The sequence below is a fragment of the Eleginops maclovinus genome, chromosome 15 (assembly GCF_036324505.1).
Source record: "Eleginops maclovinus isolate JMC-PN-2008 ecotype Puerto Natales chromosome 15, JC_Emac_rtc_rv5, whole genome shotgun sequence".
Classification (NCBI taxonomy): Eukaryota; Metazoa; Chordata; class Actinopteri; order Perciformes; family Eleginopidae; genus Eleginops; species Eleginops maclovinus.
Window position 1 is genome coordinate 8,817,561 of NC_086363.1, and position 23,559 is coordinate 8,841,119.

General features: G+C 41.7%; 1 protein-coding gene across 5 annotated transcripts in view; it reads left to right on the forward strand.

Moving 5' to 3' along the window:
- Positions 1 to 23,559, forward strand: part of sash1a (SAM and SH3 domain containing 1a) — a 147,362-nt gene that overhangs the window by 95,934 nt on the left and 27,869 nt on the right. For 3 of the 5 annotated variants that reach the window (XM_063901908.1, XM_063901909.1, XM_063901912.1), the window contains exons 2-4: positions 11,094 to 11,222; positions 19,958 to 20,008; positions 20,115 to 20,164. In XM_063901908.1, the coding sequence (XP_063757978.1) occupies positions 11,094 to 11,222; positions 19,958 to 20,008; positions 20,115 to 20,164 (230 nt within the window). Of the gene's footprint in view, positions 1 to 2,227; positions 2,919 to 3,112; positions 3,228 to 11,093; positions 11,223 to 19,957; positions 20,009 to 20,114; positions 20,165 to 23,559 lie in introns of those variants that run through there. The other 2 variants (XM_063901910.1, XM_063901911.1) reach the window with 2 other exon arrangements.

Consider the following 23,559-nt stretch of genomic DNA (forward strand, 5'->3'; position numbering starts at 1 on the left):
CACTGTCTTGTATTTGGGCAAGGGGGGGTTAGGCAGGAAGAGTCTTTGTGGTGGAAGGGTATGTGGGGACTTCAAACATCCCTGTTTTAGCCAGGAGGAGGGGGAGGATCAGTATTGTGATTTCAAAACCACACCATGGTCATCATTATTTAGAAACAGAGGCTGACTGGTGAGCAATGACGTAATTGGAATATGGACACACACATACACACTCTTACTAGCAGTCCTATAACTGCTGCTGCTGTTGCATGGAGGTTACAGATGCGTGGTCGGCAGTGCAGACCCCCGTGCAGTCTAACAGCCAGCCAACAAAGCTGTCCTTGTGCAAGCATTTTATTTTGTGTTTGGATTGTTAGCGGGATACTGTTGAGCGGCTGCTGCTCATCCAAGAGCTGTTAAAGTCTTCACCTACACACATTTTGAACCATGATATTGTATATAACTGACGTTCAGTGCCAACAAATAGCAGTGTTCAGATGAAAGGTGCATTGGTGTACTAAATACTATTTTGTGGGTGGTCATGGTCACCAGAGGATATATTTTACTGACTTTGGTCATCCCCTGACATCTCCACGTTTATTGGAATATCTTGATAAGTATTACATTTATTGCCCTAACATTTAGTACACTGATTTATGTTCTCCAGATGTTCCCACTTTTCATCTAATGACTTTCCAAGGACAAAGTGTTTGAATACCTAGGTTTAAGACCAATACAAAACAAAGGACATTCCCACCAGCTTGTTTTTTTGTGTTCTGTGCCAGCCTAACACAAAATAGCCAGTTTAGCCGGCTACATCTAGACCGTCAACATACACCTTCTAATAATCTACATTTTCACATTATTATTTTCGTTATGAAAAGTGAAATATAAGCATTCCCATATTGATCACATGTAGACTGTGCCGCAAAAATGTGAAGACGTCAGTGGAACGTGGGAGCCTTTTACACCCTTCATAATCCACAATGGGCCACATATCACCTCGCACTGTAGGTGAAACTGTAGCTTTGGGGATTATTGTGTAACCGATCACTTTTTACACGGTTATGGAAAGGAATGTGTGTGTAATGTTGGTCTGTTGTTTTGCCTTCAGTTATGATATGTTTTAATGCATTTTCTTATTGCATGTGGTTTTGTAGCCTGAGCTGGTAAACAGCAGGTGAAACAGCATTTTAGATTGGCTTGAAACCATGGAACAGGGAGCACAGAGTGTGGAGCTGTGATTAAAAACGTTCAATCTTACTCTCCATCTCTCTCTCATCCTTCTGGCATCTGTCACAAGACCTGGCAGCTGTTGCGGTTCTTAGAAAATGTGCCTCTGACAACAACAGGGGGAATCAGAGAGAGTCTCAGGACTTCTTCATTACAAAAGAGTAGACTGCTGGCAGAGCGTAACCAACAACTGATCAGACAGGAGAGCTGCGCAATTTCATGCTTGTACATAAAGTGTTTCTCTTCATCATACGTATTCAAATGAGTTCTGTGGCACAGAGGACATTGCTGTTACTTTTGATACCAACTGCTTTTTGTTACGTTTGGCAATCCTTAGACCAAAGTAACTTAAATAAGGTTCTGACGTACAGTCGAAGTTTAATGTTTTTAGTTTTATTGTTCAGCAATTAACCCAGATTTATGCCAGGCTTAGGACACAGTATGCTTCCCGCTTTAAAAAGCATTATTCCCATGCGCTTTTTTGTTTTTCATACAATTGACTGGAGAATGTGCTTTGTTCACAGTCTCCATTCATCGCCGGCCGGAGAGATGTATTGGTGGAAAGCCCTGTCAGCATGAGATAAAAAGTTTTTCTGAGCTGTTGAAAAAACTATACTCCTAATGGCTTTTAGAGCATATGTACTGCTCTCAGCTTGAAACTTATTATTTAAAATGTTCATTCGATGCTCAAATGACATTAAAAAGCATTATTAAATAGGATTTGGTCACTTTTGGTGCCAATGAGTACAGCAGACATCCACATAAGTATTATTTTTAATGGATAAAACAAAAGCAATGCTGTCATATTTTGTAAACTTAATACAACACTGATAAACCACTACATGAATAACTTGTCTTACTGGAATATTAATCATTCATCAGTGGTTTGATGAAATTCCTGGCTATTGTGCTTCTGACACGGGACAAGTGTTTTTTTTTCTGATGTAATGTTTTGTTGGGAGGAGTGTGTGAGTGAGTGAGAGCGAGGGAGTGAGAGAGAGAGAGAAACGGTGGGTGAAGAGAGGGGGGAGGCGCAGTGTTTGGAGGATTTGCTCTGTGCTCCGGGCGTTCGCTCACTCGATTTTTTTAATGGAAATAAGCTTATGTGTGCTCGCTCTACTAGTTTAGACAGTTTTCTGTCACTGGTCAAAGGATTCCATTAACTTTCCGGAAACTTTTCGCCAAGTTGGACGATATCTTCCCCCGGTGTGCGGTTTTGTTTGTACCCGGGCCACGGAACCGTGCAGTGCGTGCTGTGAAGGAGGGAACACCCCGCACGGAAGTTTTCGAACGAGTGACCTGTTGTGGGTACTCTCAAGGCCGCATTTCTTTTCGTTTGAGCTCTTTTATTACTTGAAGTCTTCGCCCTCAAGTTGTTGAGGAGTTTGGTAAACATGTCAGGACCCAATTTACGCACTAAACTTTGGATCCTGCAAAGCAATGTTGGAGCATTTCACCGGTGCGTCAAGGGCAACTTTCTCTAGGAGCAGCCTTGGAACCGCATTTTGTTTATTTCTGGTGTTCAGGGCCTTTCCTGGGGGCTTGGATTCAAGCTTTGCACCAGATTGGTCTGATTGAACTCAGCATTTTTCCGCAACATGGAAGCTGATCAGGGGCCCGGTGCACCTTCCGATGAGCCTCGGGCAGACAGCGGTGCTGCGTCCGACAGTTTCTCCAGACTGTGGACGGACGTTATGGGGATGCTGGTAAGTTTTAGGGGGAGGGTGGCACGATCATAGACTGACACCACAAACTCACAAGTAACTGAGAGTTTTCACCCTGGCCCTCAAAGTTGACACTGATTTGCCAAATGATCGATTGTGTAGCCAACTGGTCGGTGTATGCAAATCACGCATCAAAACAACTCTCCGCAGAGTGCTTATAGGCCGGAGTCGAGCACCGGCAATCTACATGCGGTGTGGGACTCAGATGGTTTAGTTGGAGGCTGCCGTAGACGAATTCGTACTGTTGAGTCGGTTGGATCTCAATGCAAACAGGAGTTGAGTGAGAATATGGTATGTTAAAGTTTGAAAGATTAACCCTTTGCATGTGTGTTTTTAGTTCTGATTACTGGTATTGAATATTGTAGGACAGCCATGCTACTTTGGTTTTAATTGAAGGAAGCTTAGTTTAGTTTAGCCATTTTTCTCTAAATTAGACATGATGTCTTACAGTGAGATGTGTTGTCTGCTTTTGCAATGGTTGATAGCAGTATCAAACTGCAAGCTGTTTGTTAGAGATGATTTGCCTTGAAATTCACCTCAAGGTCTCTGAAATCCCATGCATGTGTTTAGGCTTTTTTTGGGAAATTAGACAATTTGAACTTTTTTTCCTATATGAATCTTGTACATTTAATTGTATTGCTCGCACAGTTTCAGCTACCCTTGTTTACGAGACTTTGAGTGCCCAGTCCAGAGAGATTTACCTTTCCCTACATGCTTGTGACTTAAATGCTGGTAACTTTGGAGATGCTGTATATTGTCAACATGCTCTTTAGTTTGGCTGACAAAGCAGTCTGGTTTATACGGGCCATAGGGTCTGATTGATCTGCCGAGCAAAAGTGTTGCAGCCCTTCAAGTGTTTTTCAAGAAAAAAGGTGTTAATTTGGTTTAGTCTGGCCCTGAAGATGGGAATGATGTTTACATGCTAGAGTGTTAGTGTGTCTGTGTGTTTGCACATAGGAGGGGGAGGCTTTCCTGCCCTCTGACACTGGGTCAGATCCCTGGCCCAGGCAATTTATCCAGATGTATTGCTCTTAAGGCAAATGTCTGCAAGGCTGTCCTCATCACGAACTTCCCCTTGAGCTGAAACACACACACACACACACACACACACACACACACACACACACACACACACACACACACACACACACACACACACACACACACACACACATCCATAACAGCAACAAAACACTTTTTGAAAAAACAATGTCTTAACTTACATGTGTCATATAAACCTTTCCCCACTATTTGATGGTCAATCCCATCATTCATGAGGATGTATAAGCTTTTACTGGTTAATAATATAGATAAATGCATCCTTATCTTTTCAAACAGGGTTGGAGGTCGTTAACAAATTACCATTATTATTAAGTAGCTAATTATCTTGCCAAAGAACCAATTAACATTCACCTTAAGTCTCTAACAATCCTTCCAATAAACATCCTGCAGCATTATCTGAAGGTGTTCCATCAGCCATACTGCCAGCAGCCATAGCAAATCTCATATTATTTACAAATCACTGACCTCAGCATTTGTTCAAATTTTGTTCTGGGTAATGTATCGCGGATCGTGTGTTTTTTTTAATTAAATCCTTGCTGGCCTTGGATAGCTGTGACCGTCTTATTTTCCTACACAACTATTCTGGAAAGATTAGAAGTGTGAAAGTATGAAACCTGATCGGCCCTTTGACTGCTGACAGTGTCTTTCAAAAGTTCACAAGGTCAGTTTGTCATACTAGAACTAACTGGTTGACAACCATAATAATGAATGATTTCATGTTGGTTGCTTTTATACGAAAGTGAATGGATTAGTGGTGATCAGTTGCTTGAATTGATTGCACCCTCCAGACATTATTTAAAGATAAAAAGTCACAATAACAGCGGTCTCTTAAATTTCTATCTTTATAATGATCGTTATTTTTTTAACAATGCGCTCAGGCTTCTATTCTTAAGCATATGGGATAAATATTCTGAGCACAATAGACACCATTTACCTCAACGCAAAACAGATTTGCTGTATATGTCTCTATAGCTCTATGACTTTCAATGGCTTTTGTTTTGCTTAGGAGCATGCATAGAATTTCCCTTTAAATTTGGAATTGCCCCAAGTCTATTGACCAACTTTAACTTGCTGTTGCGAATGTGTCTGGTCTTGGCTTCCCTCACGTGAGAACAGGCCTGCATACTTGTACAGATAGACATCCACACTGATAAAGATCAACATGCTTACTATAATCCTGTCTTTTAGTGGTCATGTTTCAGCATACATGCCAAACTCAAGAACTACTCATAAATACTTAATAAGCATCAAAACAACTGTCAGCACAGAGTTAGTAGATGGTTTTCTACATTTTCTACCTCCAAAATATCCTTCACAAGGAAAATCAAAAGGCCCTTGGGTCTATTTTTTCAAGAGGCCTTGTCTTTGAGGTGAACCATACACAGCAGCCTGTTGTGGACTGTTTTTTAATAAGAATACCTAAGTAAGCCAGTCATTTATATGTGGTTGTAGCCGAGTAAATAGCACTTTATCTAATTAAGAGTCAAAGGCAGTTTATGACAGAATTGCGCAGGAGCTATAGCTAGCTGTTCTAAGTGGTTGGATTTACAGATGTCTGAATGTGCTTCAAACCCAACTCACTTCTGGAGACATGAGGGGGTTTTCCTCAGGCCAGAACTTTCTTTAATGAGTGTTATACGAGCCACATTAAAACTGCCTGACTGGAAACAGAAAATTTGGTCTCAGCATAATGTGTTTTGAGGTGTGCATCTGTACAGACTTTATGAACTGAGTTATCGTTTTTAACTCTTAAATTCTCTTCCACTTTTTGTCTGAAAGGTCATCTTGAGCCTTGTGGCAATATTTTCCTTGCCTAAAGGGATTCCTTCTCTGTTTGTAGAGAGTTGAGTGGTGTTTCACACAGCGTAGGTGGGAGTTTGTCCATTTCGAAAACACTTATTATGTACTAGACAGTGCTTCATCTGTAAACCTGAGGATCGGATACTGCTCTGGAGACATGAATATTGATTGTGTCTGGGAAACATATGGTTAGATGAGGTGATCTCTATGTGCCTCCTCCCACATAGCACTTCATACAGAGTGGCAGCATATGCTCCAGTTCTGTGCCAAACTGCGGTTAGCTAGGCCACTTGATATCTTTGCCAATAATGTTCTACCACAGTTTATCATAGCTTAATTTTGTCTATTGTTGCCCAGGCCGACTCGGCTCACTCCTCCTTGCTCCCCCTCTCTGACTGATCTCGTTATTGAGGTCACACACAGATCTGGCAGGTTTCCTCTTTTGTGATGGCAGAGCACTGTTCTGTCCAAGCCATGGATATCCTCAGGAAGCCCTCTAAAGGCGGTGGGCCGTGTCCCCTGCCCTCACCTTCCTCGACAGTCATCCCCCTTTGGCTACCATGCCCTACACTTAATCTTTTAGTCAGACCTCTACTGGCTCTGTTTGATTAATTCTCCATTACAGACTAGTAGGCTCCATCCAAGCATTTTTCAAACCCATGTGGGTGGGTTATGCAACTTGGCTCATGAGTAGCACCCTTTTATTTCATTTATCTGTCTTTACTATGTGTTTCCACATTTATCATATCAGCTTTTCTATACATTTCTCTTTATGGTGTGTTTTATATGGGTGTAAACAGTACAGAGGCACCAATAGTTGTAAAGGAAACTGAAACTTGATGCATAGAGGGCTGGGTGGAGTAAAGAAAGAATAACTTATTATTGCTTTCTTAAGGAGTTGTTTGGGGACTGTTGGACAGGAGATCTTTCGAGCGGGTTGGGTTTAAGCTGATGTATCCATGACTCAGAATTCCTTTTTGTTCACTTTTTGATGTAACATAAGTACAAGGCAACATAATACAACACAATCTTGGCAATTTAAACCTGCCACACCTGTGTTGAGCTGTATGTGGCAAGTGAAAGTGATCATGCGACTGAGGTTCAAACATTACATCAGACGCGCAGCTCACTCATTTTTACCGACCAGCACTGTAACAATGGTGAATACCATGTACTCTACCAGTGAACACATTCAGGAATGTGTGCCCAAAGGACAGACCAGAACAAATGTGGCCTAGCATTTTTGGAATGTAGTCCTCTATGGTCATAATATACAAGCACTTTCTTTGAAAGAGACCTTGAATCATTTAACATGATGTGGAAAACGTCAATTGACTCTAACTTGATTGTGAAATTAGCTGTGCGCTGTGGCATGGATTCCTCAGCACGCAGAGAGACCTAAGTTATCAGTGCCTTGCATGCTGGCTGTGGAATTTTCAAATGACTTTGCTTTTGAGATTGCTTTAGTGTAGTACCATTCAGACACTCTGAAGAAATCGTCACCTCAGTTGTGGACTTCAGATTCTTGGAAATATTTTTTTTTAGAACGAAGAAGGAACAACTTGCTACCTAACTGAGATTGGGGGGGGGGGTTCAAATGATGTCTAAGCTAGAAACAGCATTGTCTCTTTTATTCAACCGATGCTGCTCACTGAATGTCCAAAGAGATGCTTGTGGTAGTTTGAATGCCATGAATGCAGTTGCTAAATGATTAAGTCAGTGGAGGCTACTGGGCTTTCATCCTGTTTGCTTTGTAATATGTGCAACCATGCTTCCATTTGTGAACACGTACTGAAGCTAATGATTTTTGATTTGTTTTCCATAAGAGATAGGGGATGAACTTTATTTGTATCTTGGAAATCTGGCATGGATGCTAATCGTATCCATTCCTACAACGTGATCATAAATGGATATTGTGAGAATAACTTGGTTATAGCTTCATACCACACATTTCTGAAATATTTATCTAGTGTGGTGCAATATGAGTAATTGGTGTTTCGGTGGTCGAAAGGCATGGCAGACACTACGTTAGTGTTATTACAGCTTTTGCACAGAATGTAATTAATTACAAGTGTTTTCTTCAGCAGTAGGAACATAATTGGCATGCAGGACAGGTTTGTTCACAGTCTGACACATTTCAGCTGCATATTGAGAGTAGCCATCTCAATTGAGCAGACATAATCTTGGAGGTAAACAGTAAATGACACACACACACACACACTCTTTACTGTAAATACACACATTTTTGCTTGGGTGTTGTTTTTTTGTATGACTATTGTTGCTATTGTTTGAGTCAAATTGGGAGTTGGCCTCCCTCGCATCCAGGGTGGAGATGCAGTTACATCAGCTGAACTAGTGTTAGCCTCCATTTCACACATACTGTACCTCCATGAAAATAAACCTGTTCATTTATTAATTCATTTCTAATATTAAATAATATGTTTAAAGTGGATATCCGTTTTTATTTTTTTAGCATCATTTGCAGAGACCCATATCTTCCGAGATCAGATCATTTGTGGGAGATTTAATGCTTATCCTTACAATCTGTTGGTGGTACAGATTTATTTCTTCGATAACTCCAGATGTTTTATCCTCTTCTCACCCTACAGCTGCCCTAGTCAGTATCTCACAAATCATTCCTTGTCCAGCCTCCCCTCCCACCCCCCTGCCCGCATTTCCAAACTTGAAGTGTGGAGCACTGTCAGACCCCTCCATGCTCTTCCACCTAAACTCCCACGTTGACAGACTCTCTCTAAAACGTGGATGAAACTCTCACTGCTCTTCTGACAATCGCAGTCAGTCCAACATGACTGAGTTAATCATTTGTATTCCTTCCTAAATCATTCCCTTAGCCGCTGCAATTATCCTCAAGGCATTTTCACTCTCTACACTTGTTTTCACTTGCCGAGGATACGAAACTGTGCATATGCCGTATCACTTTACAAGGTGGCTGTGTGGAGGTGGGGTTTGAGGGTCAGCTGTGTTGAACCCCCATGGGCTCATGTCACTGGAGAACTGGAGGAATCCCAGTTATGTCAGACACTATGAATGTTTGCACGCAAGGATGCATGCAATTACAGGGGTACATGAATCTTTACCTGTCCATAGCTAAGGGCTCAATGTCCTCTCTGTATTGGGGCCAGAAAAATGGCATGTTTGATTAAATAATTCTGCTTCCATGACCTAACTAATATTTAGAACCAACGCAGTCAATTAATAGTTGGCGGTATCTCAGGACTCAATCATTCTTATCTTCCGGATGTGGCAAAAAGATCCGCAAAATCGTGGCATGTGTACAGTTATTAGAACGTCTTGGAGCTTTTTAATGACGGCATGCTTTCAGTCGATGTTAGGAATGAAGGGGAAAGCATGTGTCTGCTCCGGGAGTGCTCCCATCGGGAATCTCAGTCATCTCAAACCATATGTCTGCCCAGAAACAATTTCTCAAGCAATTGTGTGTGGGAGTAAAGATCACGGCCAGCCAAACTAGGCTTTTGAGACATAACATGTGTGTTTGTGAGTGATATGGTGTTTCATAATGCCATCCACTGAGCTGTGTTGTTTATGATTGGTCTTCCTCAGTTTGTTTTGGTCCAATGTTTTTTAAACCTCCTGCATGCATGTGTGTGCATGCTAATGTGTGTTCACAGGGGCCTTTGCCCATGTGCGTGTGTCTGTGTGTGTGGCACTCACACTCACAGTGATCCATTCATTTGTGGCCTGGCACCCAGATAGGGGGTCTGGTTGAGAAGGACAGAGACTGAGAGAGACTGTTCAGGCCCTGCACAGTGACTCAATGCTAGCTGTCCTCCTGGCACAGATTAGATCAACACTAATGAATATTCAACAGTTTACCATCACTGCAAGAATCTCCTACATCTTTACCAAAGTAAGAGTCGAGAGCTGGTATTCTCTCACACATTGTCCAAAAGATGATGATGATGACGATTTAAGCCCCTTGTGTCGAACGTTTTTATTTTCAGAACCTAGATTTAAAATTGCTATTCATGTTTCCAAAAGTACCTGGAGGCCAGTCTTAACATTATGTCGAGAATGTGTTCTGTTAGGTTAGGTTAGGTTTGTACTGTTTGGAGCACAGCTTCCTCTCCAATCCTAAACACATGTTTTCCACACAAAGACAGGAACTGTGCTGATCTAAACTATAGCTGACCGGAAAAGTTTGTTTAGTTTAGTGTTCAATGAATGTCTGAGGAGTTAAAGGGCATGCTTGATATAAGTCTCGATAAAGACAAAACCAGGGATCAAACCACAGCTGGCCAAAGACACTGAATGGAACTTGATAAGAATTAGCTACTAAAAATATCTAGACCTTCAATTGAGGGATATTTTAAGATTTGTTTCTGTTTGTATGGATTGTAGGAGTAGTTTGGTCAATTGGAAAAAACACACACCTATATACACTGCCCGGCCAAAAAGAAAAGGTCACAAGCCTGTGGGGGGCAGTGCTATGATCTGGGGTCGCTGCAGTTGGTCTGGCCTAGGTTCAGCAACGTTATGTGCCCAAAGAATGAGGTCAGCTGACTACCTGAATATACCGAATGACCAGGTTATTCCATCAGTGGGTTTTTTCTTCCCTGATGGCACGGGCATGTTCCAAGATGACAAAGCCAGGATCCAATCCGGGCTCAAATTGTGAAAGAGTGGTTCAGGGAGCATGAGACATCATTTTCACACATGGATTGGCCACCACAGAGTCCAGACCTGAACCCGATTGAGAATCTTTGGGATGTGCTGGAGAAGACTTTGCGCAGTGGTCCGAATCTCCCGTCATCAATACAAGATCTTTGCGAAAAATGAATGCAACTCTGGACAGAAATAAATGTTGTGAAATCGCAGAAACTTGTGGAAACGATGCCACAGCGAATGTGTGCCGTAATCAAAGCTAAAGGCAGTCCAACATATATTAGTGTGTGACCTTTTTTTTGGCCTGGCAGTGTACATGTGTGGTGATGAGTAATGATGTCTGTATCCCTGTGCCAACCCCAAGCTTTGCCAGTTTTAACCAAATGCTAGCCTGTAGGTACCGCTTATATGCCACTAATTGTAAGTGTATGTAAGAGCGGTTTGAAAATCTGGCTGTAAATGGAGAGGATAGAGGGGCATGTATTTATCGCACACTGCACTTACTTTTTACTGGAAGTGTAGAAGATGCATGGAAGAGTGAATGATTGCATTGTTAGGACTTCTTTAGTGTTGCGTAATATTTAAGTTTTTTGCCTAAAAGAAGTAGTCGTAGATCCCTGACTAAACCCTACCCTCTCTTCCTCTCTGCAGGATGGTTCTCTGGGCAACATAGATGACCTTGCCGAGGAGTACTCTGAGTACTACAACACCTGCTTCAGTGACGTCAGTGACCGCATGGAGGAGCTTCGCAAAAGACGAGTCTCTCAGGAGCTCGACATGGTAAATCCGCACGCACACGTGAAAAATTATAACTTGGTTTGAGATAAACTGCATTTTTCTAAATACTTTCTCCTGAATCCTCATTATTGGTGTAGTCCCATATCTTTGCACAGTGTCATTTATTTCCGAAGTGTTAGCCAACAGCCTAGCTAGAAACAACAGTAACGGAACAAACATGAATGTGTGCAAAGGTTTAAGACTTTCCCAAAAGGCAGTATGCCTTTCTGAATGTGAATGCTGTGGTGTTCTGGGGGTCCATGGGGGGTTTGGGGTCTTTTCACAAAGATATAGGGTAGTGGGGCACCCCTTTGGTTGCCATGCTGCGAGCAAATGTCTAAAGGAATGTTGCTGGTGTTGCTACAGAGGGCCAAACTTCAAGCAGAACACTACCCAATAGGTCCACAATAGAAGAGCCATTGTTGAGTGTTATGCTAACTTCATAATTACTGTATGACTTATTCATAGTGAACTTGCTATTTGTAACAATTAAATACAAAAAACGCCACGTGTTCTTAAAAGGCAAACTGCTACTGTACAAAACGGATCTGCTTGAATGAAAAATGTCCACCCTAAATAAAAAGAGGCAGTTAAGCATCACACATATAATAGAACTGCCTGAGGAGAAAAGGGATTCAGTTCTCTCTTCAGAGTTAACTTCCGCTGATATCACCTTACATCAGCCTTTTTTATTTTAGCCCCAGTCAAAATCAAATTGTCTCTGCTCATATATTTATGTCTGTCATTACTGGTTTCTAGTTAAATGGGAGGCCTCCTCCTTTCGAGAGCAGCCATGTGGTTTTGGGTGGGTTGACAGGTATGGCTAGGATGAATGGGTGATTTATTGTGCCTATCCTTTAAATGACTGCAGGCAGAAATCCCATTCTCACAGTCTTCAGGAGCCATTCAAGGCAATTGTACATGGATAGCCCAATCACAAATGTCACATTTGGTTCTCCGGGCTTAACAATCCATACAGCATAAAATGTACTCTTGTCTTTTTTGATCATTCTAACTCCCAAAAAATGTTTGCAGGATGGATTTCAAGTTATATAAAAACAAAGCTGTGTATATGTAGATGTGTGTTTTGCGTTTTATTGTAGGTTTGTATTTCTTCCCTCTCTGTGGCCATTCAGTTTATATTAACAAGGATTACTTCTGGACAATTTTATAGTTTTGAAAGGGTTTCGCCCTCTGGAGATAAAACAGAGGGAGAGGAAGCAAGATTAAGATTTTGCATCTCGAGTGTAAGAAGAGAGGATCAGAGCTAACTGGGCCCTGAGCCTGAAGCCCAGGACAGGAGGAGGATCAGGATGTGAACAGAGGAAGACGGAGGGAGGAGGATGAGCGGATGAAGAGAAGGAGTTGAGGATGTGAGAGCCTGCAGCTGTCCCGCCACTCTGCAAAGTTTGGCACAAAAATATAGGAGAAGGAGGGAGAAAAAACATGAAGGAATATGGGTCAGGCAACACCTTATTGACAGCTCTCAATAGGAAAGTATCAACCTACGCTATATGGATTGAACTTGGCCCTGCATTTCATTGCAGTCCTTTTCTAAAATTAGGTTTTGGGTATTTTCAAGTCTAAAGCAGCTTTTTAGTGTCGGAGGTAAGATTAGGTTGAGACAAAATTCCTGCTCTAAGGCAGTATTTTTCCACTGGACTTGATTTCATAACAATAGGAAAAACATTTGAGACAGACAGAGCATGAGAGACCAAGGTGCAGTGAGAATAAGACCTACCAAATGGAGACCCAGTCAGAAGGAGAGTACCAAATGACTCTCATGAAATGTGTCCAAAAATCAGAGGCCGCCAGCCAACGTCATGCAGCCTCTTCCCTTAGGAACAGTCGCAGCTGGTTAGAGAAGGTCACAATGTCCAAGAGCCACTTGGGGAGACATTTAGCAAGTTGCACTCCTGAGGGACTTGCCCTTTAGGGAAAGACCTGTCACTTGTAAAGGGTAAAGGAGGTAGTTGACGCAATCAACAGGACCTACTCCCTCTCCAGCCATTGTCTTTGTTTCTAGCTCCAATTTGATAGGTCAGATCAGTCCTATTTTCGACAGACACTTTTAATGCCCATACACTTCCAAAATAGCTTGTTGCAGCACGAAGGAGTCTGTCCAAATAAGGGGGCAAAGTTCTCCTTAGCCTTTACCTCCTACTGGTCTTTACACTCAAGATAAAGAGATGGAGGAGATGATGGACAAGAGCAATGGTGATGTTAAACTAAGAGGAGTCTCAACATTACCACCTTATGCAATGTTGTTTTAAAATAATCCAAAGTCAAAAAGGCAGCAGTTTCTATCAGTTAACTTTGGTCAGCATTGAAAGGGAAAGAAGGAAACCACAACTGTTTCTATTCTCCAAAACTTTCTGTAATTGTCTCTTGAATTAAGTTTCTCTTTCTTTTAATATGGTAACCTTTCTTGTTCGAGTTGTTGGTGCCTTTCTTGTGAAAAGGTCTTGCAACACTGACATTTTTACAAACATTTCTGGAGGTTTCAAAATGTGTATTTGTTTTTACTTGAACAATGTGCCTGGCAGCTCTTGAGGGGCCTCTTAATTGACAAAGTGATGGCTGTCTGTTGTTGCAAAATGCTATTAGAAGGTGATGATGGAGGCACTTTCTAAGATGAATATCAATGTGCCCACTTCCTGGCTGCTGAGTAGTTCCTATACATCTTCATGTTAGTTTTATGAGAGCAGGGACACAAGGGGTTGAATAAACATCCCCCTGTATGGAATGGGACCTATGGATTAGCGCTACCATGCACAGTTTCCCAGCGCTCCTAATATACAATGAAAGTTTACATGACTCTCACTGGCATACTGATTTGGTAATGCACAGGGCTTATTAGTGGAAGTGATCAGAAGTATCAAAGGAAACAGAGTTCAGCAACTTTGACAAAGCATATTGTATCAAGTCAAAGGGTAAAAGTAAAGACTTGAATAACAATAAGAACGCTTAGTGCTATTTTTATTGTTTTCATTTGTTATACCTCCAATATTTGACAAAAACCATGAATAGTAAATTATTGAAAAACATTGATCAATAGATACATCCGTAAAGAAAGTTTTATTTTATTTGTTTGCTTTCTTTTTCTATTTCTGCTACTGCAGGTGAAAACATGCCGAAAACATAAAAGCTAATACAGAGCTCTAACAGGCTTGCAGAAACTGGTCGGCGGTCTGAATAATTGTGTATAGCCGAAGGAAAAAACATCACACTAAATATGAGTATGTCTCTCAACCCACAGTTATGGAAAAGATGATGTAGATCAAATTTAAATCAAGATAGATTATTTTGGAATTTGTGGTTGCGGGGCAAACTGTTAGACATTTCGACATGCTGTAAATAATCATTTATATTGCAACAGTACCTGTGGTTATTTCACTGAGAGAAATGTTTAAGTTGTGGATAAACAAGCAGGCCTTGAAGATTTAATCCTATGATGCTTTGGCCAAAAATCTTCAGTAGTTGGTTTTACTGTTGACTTCATAATTGAAACACTTTTTATATGTGCCTGCCTCAGGAATGCTCTGTAACAGTTTTCACGCCGAGTTCCTTGACATTTGGGGGTCAAGACTCAAGTACAGGCTTGTGTTTTGTTTTGCCATGAGGCGAGGAACAGTGTGGTTAATGTGTTAAGGCCTTCGTGAGGTTTAATCGTCAAACTGGGTCAGTTCAGCAGGGTTAAAACTACAGTGTAGAAGAAAGAAAAACCATTGTGAATTCTGCTGTATATTTTTCCTCTCTACCTTCAGGCTCTTGCCTAGAATCATAGCAACTCATCATGCTCAAACGCCAGCCTTTGTGCTATTAGATTACTTTCAAATGGTGATGGAATTGCTCCATTATTGCCATAAACCTTGTTGACAGCAAGTGGTATATTTTTAATTTATTGATGTATGATTTCTACATTAAGATTGTGACTGTCATTGGAATTTGTAATAACTCTGGTATTTGTTTTGAAAAACCAGAACAATGCTGATCCTCATGGCTTAGGAATGTTCCGTACTGTAGAAGCCCGGGCCTCTGTAGCAAGTATGCACTTACACAAAAAATACACACACTCTCACAAGCCTTCTGGAAAGGAAGCGGGTCGAGGTGTTAGTGGGTGTGCTGAAGGATTTCTGTTTCTCGTAAACTTGTCCGTGTACCAGCTCAGAGGTGGCACACCAGCCTCTGGTTTAGCCTGCTCACTAAGAAAATGTATTTTCTGCTTTTGTGCCTGAAATAAAATGGTGAGATCTGTGAGATCTTCCAAATGAGCCGGTTCTGCAGGATCATATCGCGCAATAGTGGTCACAATGCTAACATCTTTTTGGAATTGCACCAGGCTTACCAGGTGGCGCCTGTCCCCTCCACATGTACAGTCCTACCTAGCAACCTCATACTCGCCCACCCAGACTTGCCAACCATGCCAGTTGGCGTACCTCCACTGAGCCACCTGGTCTCTCTAGCTTACCCGCATATCCGCTACTTTTTTCCTCCTCCGAGGTTGGCTGCGACTCCACTTTGGGAGCGTTTGCTTTTGGTATGCTTTCCTTACTTGTTTGGACAAAACTGCCTCTTTTTAACAACCATTCGCATTTCTTTCCCTTCCCTCTCATTAACTAAATCTGTTGCTGTTGTAGCAAAGCAGAGTTTAGCTGTAGTTTCTGGGTTAATGATGGAAAGCAATGTAGCGCTTGGAAACCCCAGAAGCTTTTGATGCCTGTGTGTGTGTGGTAGGGTTGTGTCAGATGCTAGATTCCCTTTCTGCAGACTTCAGGCTCCATTACTGCTTTCATTTTAACTCAATTCAGTCATGCTTTAGCAATAAGGGTCTTGCGTTTGCAATGCGCTTGTACTTACACACACACACACACACACACACACACACACACACACACACACACACACACACACACACACACACACACACACACACACACACACACACACACACACACACACCTCAGATTATTGAGCACAAACAACCCTGTGGCTATCTGTAGGGAAAACACATGCACATTTACACGCAGAAGTGTCAATTCAGGGTAAGTAGGGCAGTATTTCAAGCTGATGCTGGTAAGTTCAAGTAAAGGATAACATACCCCCTCTGGGAGAATGTTGTGAGATCTGAGTCTCACATATAGATACTCCCTCAAACTGCATCGATTTCATATTCTCTTTTAGAGACTGCGTTGGCTATGCTGGCACATTCTCCACCGTTCACTTTCTATTCCTTGTTAGAAATGCACAAGTCTGAGAAAAAACCATTAACCTTTGGAAATCCTGTAGAAGTGCATTTAAGGCAAACGGGATGTAGGTTTTGTTTATTTTTTGCAGATTTTCTCATCTTTTCGCCCTCTCGCCCCCTCCTTCCGTGTTCAATGGCACGCACAGGCGGGAGTAAAGGGGGAAGCTCAGGACGAGCAGTAGGAACAGAGAGCTGCTTTGTGTGTCTGTCTCTTAGGAGCTCTGTCTGTGGAAGTGGAGGCGATTTGAGTATGTGTAGGTCCTCCTGGTTTGGGTATCCGTCTAGGTTTGTGTCTGTAGTGCCATGTATTTGGCTGGGTCTGTGCCTGGCAGTGAATTTTCTTGTCTATCCATGTGTGGTGTGTTTGCCAGCAAGTAAGCTGAAAGTGTGACAGCATGTTTAAAAAAAAATGTTATAACCAGTTGGCATGATGCCTGTAGTGTTTCATTTGGCGAGACTGGCATTTCTTTTCTGTCAGTATACCACAGAGAAGCCTTTAAAGAGGATCTGATAGCAAAACAAATCTGCTGCAGCGTTTGTGAAAGACTTTGTGAATGCATACACCTTGTTCCTTCTTCATGTGGGTTTTTCTGAGCACACCCACATTATTCAGCACTATACAGTTGTTTGAAGAGAGATGGCTGCCAAAGCTGTGCTTGTTTAATGGTACATGTGTTGTCTCTTTGTCTCACATAAGCTCTCCCTCTGCAGAAAGAAAACACCGCTCAGTTCCGTCCCAGATTTTCCTATGTGCAGCCTGGCAATGCAATAAGACCTAACCCTGTCGACTGTAGGTTTGGTAGATGAGGATTTTATGATCTTAGAAAGATACCTGCTTTCTGACTTATGGGACTAAACGTACTCCTAGGGAAGGACAAATAGTTTCAGAGCTTTCCCGACATTACCTGATTTCCTTTCCAAAGAAACATCCGGACCTGGGTTTCTGTCTTCAAGATTACTGTAACAGACTAATACATAAACAAGGAAAATAGACTAGGAGGACTTGTTGTGCTTAAGATGACATCAAAGATAATGCATGCCACACTGCCTCGCAAGCATCTTGACTGTCTTCCATCAGTTGGATGCTGTGGAGATAAGTATAGGGTTCAGGTTCTAATTTTAAGGCTTTATGCCTACTCGGCACTTTAGGTCGCCTGACGCCTGCTCTTATGACCTACAGGCTGCCGACTCTTAAAGAGCTATTAAAAGAGTTTATGTCACTCTTAAGTCCTTTAACTATTGTTCTCTCACTGACTCATGCTTAGAGGGTGAGTGTGTGTGTGTAATTATGGTACCCCTCACCCAGAGCCCAGTTGAAGAAGGTTAAACTACAGGTCACTTTGATAAGGAAGCATGACATAGGAAAGGTACAATGGGATTGTTGTAGATACGGTTTCCTGTGACTATTATCCTGCAATATAATATCTGGGTGTGGGGATACATGATGCAGATTTCCCAGAAACAACCTATTTCCTATTCTCTCTATTTGGGAAACTCCAGATTTAACTTTTGCTTTTTTTTTTGTGGCAACATCTGCACGTTGCATGTTATGATTTTAGGAATCTTGTCACATAGCAGCCCTCAACCTGCTTTTTTGGCTCTTTTATCTATCCATTCTGATTTTCCACTAAGTAGTTAAATAATAAATAGTTAAAATGCCACTTTGGCTGCCAAGGCAAAAGAGTTTAAACTCTGTCACTCTGTTCAGAATGTGGAAATTCACAACTCTAATCGTAAGCTGTCATGAGAAAAAGCATTGGCGTATATTCCTGTATGCCTCCCCTTGACAAAAAGAGTTTATGAGAACATGTCTCTCGAGTAAGAGTATTGTTAACACAGTGAGGGGTTTACCAGTGGAAATGTAGTGTTATTTCTCATGTTAAGCAACAGTTTCAAAGAGGAACAGGAGAAAAATAGATGAAGTCATGTTAGCGCCTGCCTGTGAGATGTTTTCTATTAAGTCTCCATGTGGTAAAACATGAGTAAGACAGAAAGTAGAAACAGGAACTCGTTATTATATTTTCTCCTCTCATTAGGAAATTTCACAAAAGCTGTCCTAAATATAACTTGAACTAAATCATCTTGGTGAGTAACCACCTCGGTCAGCATTCTCATGCCATCAATACATAAGCTCATATTTACAATCCTGATATATGCATTACTATTTTTAATTTCTTTGTTCAATTCATCTCCTCTTAAATTGCCTCATACTTGTATCTCAGGATAAATACATCTAATAATAAGGGCATGGTTATCCTTGTTTACACTACTTTCTCATGCCAGAAGGATTATAGGCACATGGAGGGTAAAGCTACAGTTTTTCTCATTGTGCAGTAAGAAAAGGACCACTAGAAATTGACAATGTAGAAATAATTATAACCTCAAGGTTAATAATGCAATCCCTGGTCCACACAATCTGGTCACTACCCTTAAGCAAAGTGCTGACCCCATTTGTTTCCGTGTTGCCTTACATTGTAGAGCATTGGGTATGAATAAAGGGTGTTGCTAATCTCCTCCATCAAAGTTCCAAAGCACAAAAGAAAAAAAAAAACAAGACACAATATACTCAACCAAACCCTCATTGGCCTTAAATAATCACATGAAACAGGTTAAATCTAAGTTGCAGACTTGTTGTGATTGTTCAGTACAGTTGGTCAGTTGAAGCTTTTTGTTAGGGACACATCTGTATCTAGGTATGCCATGATGAGGAGACCTTCTTTACACATGTGCTAGCCACAGCAATGTATAACAGTGAAAACAACTCTAACAGACGTTTTTGTCTGGGGAAGCTCTGCAACATTTTGTACATGAAGAGCAGTTAAAAGTTGGACTTTGTTCCATTGATGGTGTACAGTTTATTATTTCGACAAATCTTTCCCTTAAATCCATGGCCAAAGTCTTATTATCTGTTTTTCTTTAAGCCAGTTGGGTTATAGTGCTGCCATTTTATTTAGTCTTTCGTGGTGTGTTGTATTTTCAAGGAATTGAGGAAACCTTGAAGGTGTTTCCTTGAGTTGAGGGAGGTTCACACTAACGTCATTGCAATCACACTCTGGAATTCATAATGTGAACTACGTAGATTCCATTTTGGATATCGTCTTTTGCTTCGACAGCCAATAACTCAACATACTACACCACCGCCCAGTGGTATTCTATAACCATCATAACAAGTATTACAGGTTTCAGTACTTGAGGCAAGACTTGACGTGTTGAGTCGTCTATGGGTGTGTTATGGTGTGCGCACACGTGCTGGTGTTTGTTTTCACTGTCATACAGGTGTGTCTACATGAAGAACAACAAAGAACGTCTTTCCCCCATGCAGGCATTATTTGACTAATAACCATCTACTGTTGCTACAGTCAACTCACCTTTCTTTTCATATAGGAATCTATCTAATGTATTACCTTTCCAGTGTCTATTCAGTGCTTTATATGTCTTTAAGTGATTGATCTTTGACTCTTTCTTCTCCCTCTCATGCCATTTTTTTCAGGAGAAACAGGATCCAAGCAGCACATCCCTTCAGCTTCGTACTGAGATCCAGGTAAGCAGACACACTATGTGAACAGAGTATACGCTTTACACTGTCAGTTTTACAAATTACACACAGAAAGTAAATCTGACACGTGTTTTCTTCACTCTGTCCACAGGAATCATTAGGCTTCAGCAGTGAGGTGTCCACTCCAGAAACAGACAGAAAGTAAGTTATTTCCCCCCATTAAATCATTGTTACATGTGACCGTAGCCACGCTTGGATTAAAATGCGTGTATGTTGCTTGTCAAAACAGTGTGGAGCTTAACCTGTGTCTGGATCGCATCAAACCGTACACGCCTGTACACATGAATCACACTTAGCCCTTCTACATGTCTGCAGCTAAAGATGGAGAGAACCAATGAAATACACCCGCCTCCATATGTAGCTCATGGGATGGATAGATATCTTATGTGACAGCTTGTACAAAAGGTCTCTGACATTGCCAGTGGGGAGAAGAGGTCAGCTCCTCAGGTGGAAAACTCCAACTTCGTGGATGAGTCTGGCAGGGGTGTAGGAGTGAGCCATAGAAACAGGTTCAGCTAAGATTGACCTTGGTTGTAGTTGCACATAAAATACATGAATATAAGTGTATGTTTTTAAAGTTAAATACCAAAGATTTCAAAGATCTAGTGATAATACAGTATAACTTAATAATGTACATAACATCACCTTATAATATGGTCATGACAGTTTTTATTTGAGATTCAAGGAAACCAATCCTCGTCATTAACAGACATCCAACCTATGACCTGTAGTCGGTCCCCTGAGCTCCCTTGGTCACATTCCTGCTGTGGTTAAAGGAAAAGCACTGACTGCTTCCTCTGGTTGACCTGCGCAGTCTAGCTGCCATACTCTGTTCTCTGGCTGTCCATGCTTCCTTCCTGCCTTTGTGTTGAGCAGGGGGGGGAGAGAGGGCGAAGGAGCATGAACGAAAGAGCAGGATGGAACCATGCATGGGTGGGGTTCCTTTTCACTGGTTACTGTAACACAAAGTGTGTGTGTTCATTTAAACCCACCACTGTGTTTATTTTGATTCATTTCATCCACTAGGGGTGACCATGAGATCAATATAATAGAATCGGAGGATGAAACCCTCTTTATTGTCACATAAATGCACACAGCAGAGCACACACAGTGAAATTGGTCCTCTGCATTTAACCCATCCTAGTACTAGGAGCAGTGGGCAGCTATCGTACAGCGCCTGGGGAGCAATGGGGAGTGGGGATTGGAGGTGTCCGCCTAGGAGGTGAACTGGGACCTCTCGATTCCCAGTCCAAGCCCCTACTGACTGAGCCACTGCTAACACAATGTTATACACATTCAAAGCAATCCACAAAATGGTGGGCAAAACAGCTTTATAAATTCCCAGCTGTCAAACTAGATCCATACAGTGACTCACATTTAGCTTTTTTTTTAAAGACCCGTTTGGATATAATAATTTTTAATCCCTGTTAAACATGACTTCATGTAAACAATATATTCAAATGGTTCCCTGAATCAGGATGCGCGTGGAGTTTTATAAACAGAATACATTTCCTATTGATGGTGACCAGAAAATCGCCATTACATTTGAAGAAGAGATAATGTGGACGCATAGATTAGTGCAGGCCCTTGGGCCCCAAGTCGAAATGCCATGTTTGCTAAGATCAAAGGTTAAATAAATCGTATAATGTGTGCTTTGGGAATGATCTCCTTTTATATACTTTTTTTCTGATGCTGGTTTGGGACCCTCACTCCTGTGTGAACCCCAGTGGAATTGTCATGTTCACGTGACGACCACGTGCGGCAGAGGAAGCGCATACCATAGACATGATCTCTTCTCCCATGGCTGTATATGCTGTCCAGACAAATGCTCTGGTTGATGGGAACCAGATGCGTCATTTTCAGATGACGTTTCTCTGCTGTTTGAGAAAGTCTCAGAAAGAGCCCCTAACTTCTTCCTATATTCTCTCTTCCCTCCATGCCTCTCATCTCTCAAGAACATTCAGACTTTGTCTCACCTCAAGTCTTCAGCCACACTCTAATGAAACAGTTCAACATTCATCCACCACCTCACCTCTGTCATTTCCACTCTTCCTATTATTTATGTCTCATCCATTGAAGCCCCAGACTCAACTTCTTGGTGTGAAAGTTAAATATGAAGCACATTTTTTCGTTTAAATGTTTTTTATGCTTGAGGACAAAATGTTCCCCATCTTTTTAATCCATCCTTCTCTAATTCATCCCAGCTCTGTTCTCTTTTACATTGCATATTGTCGAATTTGCGCTGAATGAGATTTAGCAAGAGTGATTTATCATGTGTAGAGTGATAGACAAGCCCCCTCAATTCCTCACGACACATTCCTCACAGCCTCAAAAGAAGCACGCTCACATGCACAGACACGGATATCCCCATCATCGCCTCTCTGCTGGACAATAGGACCCAGAGGAGATTACCCAGACCCCATCTTGGGCTGTGCCATCTCTCTTGCTGTGTCTCCTTGTCACTTTGTTGGCAGGAGGTGGGCACAACTCGCATAATGTCTGCTCTGCAAGTGGTGATGACAGAGTGCACTAAGAAAGCAGGAGGGTTTGAGACAAGGACTTCCTGTTTTGAAAGGTGACTGATTAGTGAGTTGTTGTTGCAGGGAGGGGGCATAAGGCTTATAAGTGAAGTTAACCGCAGTGGTAAATGGATCTTGATCAAAACATACACAGAAACATGCTGTTTTCTGGGTGTGTTGCTAGTGGAAACCCAGCTTATGCAACTAATAATCAGATGGAAATGTAAGCTGTGCCATGTGAAGAATCTGTGTAACAACGGTAAAATGTTGGAAAAATCAAAGTACCTTGTTGGCGTATTTACCACTTGTCCCAGAGTGTTGCAGCCCTCATGGAACTGCAATTTGCTTGAGAATAGAGCACAGAACGCAGTGAAAAAACCAGCACAAGCGCAAAAACGTGCAGATTTTATATTTGGCGTTTATCTGCACAATCTTTAGAATTTCCCTCCATATAATCTTCTGTATTCCGCTTCCATGTAACCTTTGAACCCTACAATAACCCCTACAGAGGTCATCCCGCTGCTGGTCCTGTGGACAATGCCACTGTCGCACAGGGTCGCTGCCTTTTATTGTCTCTACCAGATAACCGGAGATCACATCACTCCAGGTGGCCAGCCCTGTAGTCAAACAATCACATCCACGTGTGTGCAATGCTGTGATTTGTGCTGAGTGTGCAGCTGTGTGTTCAAATCCGGCTTTGTGCTGGTTTATCATGTTTGCTGGAGAGCAGCGCTGTCACACAGGATGCTTAACCTGTAATTCATGCTACATCATATCTTGGCTCCCTGAGCATCATCACTTATTCAGTCAACCTTTTTTTTATATTGATATCCTGTCTCTGACATTGGGAGTTTTACTTGTCGTTGTAGAGCTTCTAAATGTTTTTAACACACTGAAAGCTATGGCACACAGCCACAGAACATCATAGCTGGACATGTTGTCTTTCAAAAGTTAATAACGCTTCACATCCTGGCAAAGGAAGCGCATTTAGATATATCGTTTCCATGAAGCAAACTG